The 6,791-nt window shown below is 44.2% G+C and overlaps 1 protein-coding gene and 1 long non-coding RNA gene across 2 annotated transcripts in view; both read right to left on the reverse strand.

Moving 5' to 3' along the window:
- Positions 1–3,540: 3,540 nt before the first annotated feature.
- LOC122562952 (myosin-binding protein H-like) overlaps positions 3,541–6,791 on the reverse strand; it is a gene marked incomplete at its 5' end in the record, with an annotated part of 51,974 nt that continues 48,723 nt past the window's right edge. Inside the window, one exon of the mRNA XM_043716255.1 lies at positions 3,541–3,799. Within this exon, the coding sequence (XP_043572190.1) occupies positions 3,765–3,799 (35 nt within the window). The remainder of the gene's footprint in view (positions 3,800–6,791) is intronic.
- Positions 4,314–6,791, reverse strand: part of LOC122563339 — a 22,009-nt gene continuing 19,531 nt past the window's right edge. The window contains exons 2-3 of the long non-coding RNA XR_006315560.1: positions 5,450–5,454; positions 4,314–4,325 (exon numbers count right to left, since the gene is read on the reverse strand). This is a non-coding gene — a long non-coding RNA (uncharacterized LOC122563339). The remainder of the gene's footprint in view (positions 4,326–5,449; positions 5,455–6,791) is intronic.

The raw sequence follows: 6,791 nt of genomic DNA on the forward strand, positions 1-6,791 counted from the left end.
ATTTTTAGTGCCCTTATCTACTTATCAAAATTACTTTGTTTGATCCTTTCAAACTCCAATGTAGGTTTGACCAGGGACCCTCCTTAGATTCCTGAAACATTGTCTGTAGGCTTTGGTAAATACGGTTAAGGAGAATCGAAAGGGATTCTCAAATTACATAAGGACAACAGGGTAACAAGGGAGAGAATAGGATCAGGTGTATCCTAGAACTTTGTGGGAAGCTAAAGAATTAATTGCTGGGCTCCTTGCTGGGATATTTGTATCGTCAATTGCCGCAGGAATAGGTCCAGTCAAGGATAGTAGTGGGAAGTTGCGTGTGGAGGCTGAAGAGGTTGCGGAGACACTGAATGAATACTTTTCGTCAGTATTCACTCAGGAACAGGACATTGTTGTCGATGTGAATACTGAGTCACAATTGAGTAGAATGGATAGCTTTGAGGTATGTAGGGAAGAGGTGTTGGAAATTCTGGAAAGGGTGAAAATAGATAAGTTCCCTGGGCCTGATGGCATTTATCCTAGGATTCTCTGGGAAGCAAGGGAGGAGATTGCAGAGCCATTAGCCTTGATTTTTATGTCCTCATTGTCTACAGGAATAGTGCCAGAAGACTGGAAGATAGCAAATGTGGTTCCCTTGTTCAAGAAGGGGAGTAGGGATAACCCTAGTAACTATAGGCCGGTGAGTCTCACTTCTGTTGTGGGCAAAGTCTTGAAAGGGATAGGATTTATGAACATCTGGATAGGAATAATGTGATCAAGGATAGTCAGCATGGTTTTGTGAAGGGCAGGTCGTGCCTCACAAACCTTATTGAATTCTTTGAGAAGGTGACTAAGAAGGTAGATGAGGGTAAAGCAGTAGATGTGGTGTATATGGATTTTAGTAAGGCGTTTGATAAGGTTCCCCATGGTAGGCTACTGCAAAAAATACGGAGGTATGGCATTGGAAGTTTGGATTAGGAATTGGCTGGCTGGAAGAAGATAGAGGGTAGTAGTTGATGGTAAAGGTTCATCTTGGAGTGCAGTTACTAGCGGTGTTCCGCAAGGATCTGTTTTGGGACCATTGCTGTTTGTCATTTTTATAAATGACCTGGAAGAGGGGTTAGAAGGTTGGGTGAGCAAGTTTGCGGATGATACGAAAGTCGGAGGAGTTGTTGACAGTGAGGAAGGATGTGGCAGGTTACAGCGGGATATAGATAAGCTGCAGAACTGGGCGGAAAGGTGGCAAATGGAGTTCAATGTAGCTAAGTGTGAGGTGATTCACTTTGGGGAGAATAACAAAAAGATGGGGTACTGGGCTAATGGTCGGGTACTTGGTAGTGTGGATGAGCAGAGTGATCTTGGTGTCCATGTACACAAATTTTTGAAAGTTGCCACCCAGGTAAATAGTGCGGTGAGGAAGGCATATGGCGTACTGGCTTTTATTGGTAGAGGAATTGAGTTCTGGAGTACTGAGGTCATGTTGCAGTTGTATAAGACTCTGGTGCGGCCGCATCTGGAGTATTGTGTGCAGTTTTGGTCGCCATACTATCGGAAGGATGTGGAGGCACTGGAACGGGTGCAGAGGAGGTTTACCAGGATGTTGCTTGGTATGGTAGAAAGATCGTATGAGGAAAGGGTGAGGCACTTGGGGTTGTTTTCATTGGAGAAAAGAAGGTTTAGGGTTTACTTGATAGAGGTGTATAAGATGATTAGGGGTTTAGATAGGGTCGACAGTGAGGATCTTTTTCCACGTATGGAGTCAGCTATTATGAGGGGGCATAGCTTTAAATTAAGGGGGAGTTGGTATAGGACAGATGTTAGGGGTAGGTTCTTTACTCAGCGAGTCGTGAGTTCATGGAATGCACTGCCAGTAGCAGTGGTGGACTCTCCCTCTTTATGGGCATTTAAACGGGCATTGGATAGGCATATGGAGGATAGTGGACTAGTGTAGGTTAGGTGGGCTTGGATCGGCGCAACATCGAGGGCCAAAGGGCCTGTACTGCGCTGTATTCTTCTATGTTCTATGTTCTAGGTGAGGTGCAGAAAACTGGAAGTTGGCTAATGTGATGTCACTATTTAAGAAAGATGGTAAGGACAAGCCAGGGAACTATAGACTGGTGAGCCTAACATTAGCGGTGGGCAAGTTGTTGGAGGGGGATCCTGAGGGACAGGATTTACATGTATTTGGGATAGTCATGATGACTTTGTGCATGGGAAATCGTGTCTCATTAACTTAATTGAGTTTTTTGAAGAAGTAACCAAGAGGTTTGATGAAGGCAGAGGGATGGACATGATCCATATGGATTTCAATAAGGCGTTCTGCATGGTAGACTGGTTATCAAGGTTGGATCACACACAATACAGGAAGAAGTAGCCATTTGTTTACAGATGGCATGAAGGTTGAAGACAGAGGATGGTGGAGGGTTGCTTTTCAGACTGCAGGCCTGTGACCAGCAGTGTGCCATAAGGATTGGTGCCGTGTCTACTACTTTTCAAGAACCTTGGAGGTATGGTTAGTATAGTGTAGATGACACCAAAATTGGTGGTGTAGTAGACTGCGAAGAAGGTTATCTCAGTGTATGATGGGACATTGGTCAGATGGGCCAATGAGCCGAGGAGCGGCAGATGGAGTTTAATTTAGATAAATGTGAGGTGTTGCATTTTGGAAAGGTACGTCTTATACACTTAATGATAAGGTCCTGGGGAGTGTTGCTGAACAAAGAGACCTTAAAGTGCAGATTAATTGTTCCTTGAAAGTAGAAATGCAGGTAGGCAGGATAGTGAAGAGGCAGTTGGCATGCTTTCCTTTAACGGTCAGTGCATTGAATATCGGAGTTGGGATGTCATGTTGCAGCTATACAGGTCGTTGGTTAGGTCACTTTTAGAATACTGCATTCAATTCTGGTCATCCCTGCTATAGGAAGGATGATATGAAACTTGAAAGAGTTCAGAAAAGATTTACAAGGATGTTGCTAGGGTTGCAGGGTTTGAGCTATAGGGAGAGGCTGAATAGGCTGGGGTTATTTTCCCTAGAGTTCTGGAGGTGAGGGGTGACTTTATAGAGGTTTATAAAATCATGAGGGGCATGGATAGGGTGAATAGCCAATGTCTCGTGAGGTAGCAGTGTCTTAAACAAGAGGGCATAGGTTTAAGGTGAGAGGGGAAAGATTTAAAAGGGACCTAAGGAGCAACCTTTTCACACAGAGGGTGGCGAGTGTATGAAATGAGCTGCCAGAGGAAGTGGTGGAGACTGGTATAAGTTATAACATTTGTAAAGGCATCTGGATGAGTATATGGTTAAGAAGGGTTTGGAGGGATATGAGCCAAATGCTGGCAAATGGAACAAGATATATATAGACTAACTGATCAGCATAGATGAGTTGGAGCAAAGGTTCTGTTTCCAGGCTGTACAGCTCAATGACTGTCTTTGAGAAGCTCCTTTGGATATTCTGCTGTGGTCAGAATGCTCTGGAGATCCATGTTGGTATTGGGCTGATTTCACTGTACAGTCTCTGAAGTGTGTGAGTCATCAGTGATTTTCTGTTAAAATAAACACACATCCTGACCTGTGTATAGTCTTTATTTGCAGGCTCTGCTAAATTTCAATGTATTTCCATTTTATTAACGTCACACACTATTTAAAATGTTATCATTTCAGGGAACAGACAAGACAAGAGAAGATTTATCCACTGTCCAGCTCACAATGGGGTTAATGGACACATAAATCTCTCAATAAACAATCCTAATTTCGACTGAGTTCAGCAACCAAGACAGCTGAAGTCTGACCTTCAGGTCGATGAGGCAAGAGGCAAGTTAACCACACCTGTGACGAACAAACAGAAACATAAATCAGACTGAGAATATCGGTCATGCAAGAACATATTCAGATGGAATCTTACAATGAGGTAACTGAAACAGACACAGATCAAGTTGAACACTCATTGCTGTCTTTAAAGTGGCCTCCTCATTACACTAACCTGCAGGATGTACAAGATCTTGTGGAAAAAAGTGAAATTGTCACATGGTCATGTGAGGTTTCTTTGAAACTATTTATTGAACCAACAGGGCCCAGTGCTATCAGGGACTGTTCAAAGGGAAAATATTGTCTGTTAGAAGTGAGAGGTGGATCTCTTTACAGGTGGAATACTAAAGGATAGCTTTTTCCAAGGACACATTTATTGTGAACACCATTACCAGGTGGGGCATCGAACACAGCGCCATGGCCTGTTTCCAAACACACTGGTGACCATTTTGTCATCTGGACAAGGAAGGGATCCTCCTTCTTCAAACAGTAGTGGTGCAGGGGAACAGACACTGAATCTGCCCTGCCCCCAAGATTGGCCTCCGAGCTCTGGTCAGTGTGACAGCTAAAGACATTGGGGTGGCAACAGCTAGTGGGTTGAGCATGCTGGAGGCATTTGCACAGAGATCCTTTGTGTATCTTATGGTAGCCAGGTGATGACATAGGCTCTGTCTCCACCTACACTGGTGCCATTTGGTCATCATGGATAAGCACTTCATTTCTCTATAAGGAGTGTTACTAATGGTATAACCTCTTACTAATGAACCAAGTGTGGATGTACCTGTGTGTGTGGGGTTCCACTTGTCTTTTTATTGGAAACATAGTGATGTCCCAACTCTTTATAGAAGACACAGTTAGGATTCACCACTTAATTCTGGACAGCCTAACTCTCCTCCTGTTTACAGGAACACAAATACATTTTGGAGAAAAGATGGTAATAGACACCAAGTGGCTGTTGTATTAATAAGACATGCCTGTTTAAAAGTCTGGCTTTTGCCCACAACTTTAGGATAAGTTGCCTGGAATGTACTTGAAGCTATTAAAATGAATATAAATTGCACTCAAGTTCTGGTCAGAAGCCAGTTTTCAGGAATTTGGAGCTTCCATCCACACACATTCTCCTAAGGTATGGAATGTGCTGGCTGGGCTTGATACCAGTAGTGAAAGACATCAGAGGAGATGATAACCAGGAGAATTAACCAAGATCATCGCTTCAATGCTACAAGAACTTTAATGATGTGACATGCGTGGTCAAGATAAGAATCCAACTCCCAATCCTATTTCTTATTAACCATGTGATGGCCATCATCAAAACCTGAACATGTTACATTCATCATCTGACATTTACACTGTCTACACCAATCATCCTGTCCAGATACTAACCTCAGTAACGCCTCACAGCTCTTCAACAGACACACACACATGCATCTGCCAATAACTTCATTCCCAATACACACCCTTTAATTTCAAGGATAAGATAGTAGGTAAGAGAGAGAGATTAACCATGAGGGAAATTCCCTGAGAACATAATCCTGGCCATGATCAGGAATTGGAGACACCTTGGTCCCAGACAGAGCAGGGAGTATATCTCAGTGAGCCATGTGGCCTCAGAGTTGTTGCATATTCACAACTGTTCCTGACCCCTGACTGTCCCAACTTGTCTTCACTCACTTGACCTTCCCTCAGGTCTTACATGCTCTCTCCTATGGTGGTTAACTTCCATTCCCCTCCCCCACGTCGAGAGGAAGAGGAGAGTGAGGATGAGTGCACTGTGTCAATGATACCCACTCCCACAACATTCAGATAAAAGACACCATCATTTAGAGGCTCACTTTGATCAGCAATGCTGACAATGCAGGAAAGTGTGCAGTAGCCACAGATGGTAGTAGGAAATTGGCATAGGTCGCTTTGTACCGAGCTGAACCAGCTTCCCATCAAGCAGACCACAGGCTGTTTGAGATCGTGGATGAGAGCAAGGTCAAACTGCATTAATCCCTTGACCATCGTACTCTATGTGTAGACTACTGAGTATGGTAGGATTGGGAGGACAGTTGGTTCCACTTGCAGATATCTGTTATTCAGAAGCCCATGAATCTTGATGCGATCAGAATATTTAGTGAAGAACAGATTGACTGTGTTGGTAATGGTTGCCTGAACTAATGTGGCATAATCATGCTTGAGATGTGCAATATGGCAGATTAGATTGAAACCATTAATCTTATCAACCCTGATTCAAATAATGGGAGGTGTGCTTCTTGAAAGTAGATAACATTGATCTGGTATGTTATTGGGAGAGGGTGCTGACTCAGTGTCTCTTGGTTGTACATATCCCTCAACATTGAGCTGCAAGAATGTGAAGTCTAATGTGTGGGAGCCACAGGATATCATATTGCTGGCTATTTTTGACTTTGTGATTCTGAAATTCTTCAAGTGCAGAACAGTTTAATCAGTTCACCAACAATATTGTTGGCTTCCCAGTTCAAAGAAGCTAATGAGGAAGAATGAACTGCTCAGCCATTTACCACAGTGGCTCATTGCAGGACAGGGCTGACTGAATGTCTTGGTTGAAACTTTATTGCTGGAACAGCAGGTCAGGCAGCATCCAGGGAACAGGAGATTCGACATTTCGGGCACAGGCCCTTCTTCAGGAATGAGCAGAGAGTGTTCAGCAGGAGAAGATAAAAGGTAGGGAGGAGGGACTTGGAGGAGGGGCGTTGGAAATGTGATAGGTGGAAAGAGGTCAAGGTGAGGGTGATAGGTCGGAGTAGGATGGAGGCGGAGAGGTCAAGAAGAAGACTGCAGGTCAGGAAGGCGGTGCCGGGCTGGAGGGATCCGGCTGAGACAAGGTGGGGGGAGGGGGGATGAAGAAACTGGTGAAGTCCAAGTTCATCCCCGGCGGTTGGAGGGTTCCCAGTCGGAAGATAAGACGCTCCTCCTCCGACCGTCGGGTTGTTGTGGTTTGGCAGTGGATGAGAAATAAGAAAGGGATGATCACCTTATTGGGATTGTATTA

This window comes from Chiloscyllium plagiosum, chromosome 26 (genome assembly GCF_004010195.1).
Source record: "Chiloscyllium plagiosum isolate BGI_BamShark_2017 chromosome 26, ASM401019v2, whole genome shotgun sequence".
In the NCBI taxonomy this organism is placed as follows: Eukaryota; Metazoa; Chordata; class Chondrichthyes; order Orectolobiformes; family Hemiscylliidae; genus Chiloscyllium; species Chiloscyllium plagiosum.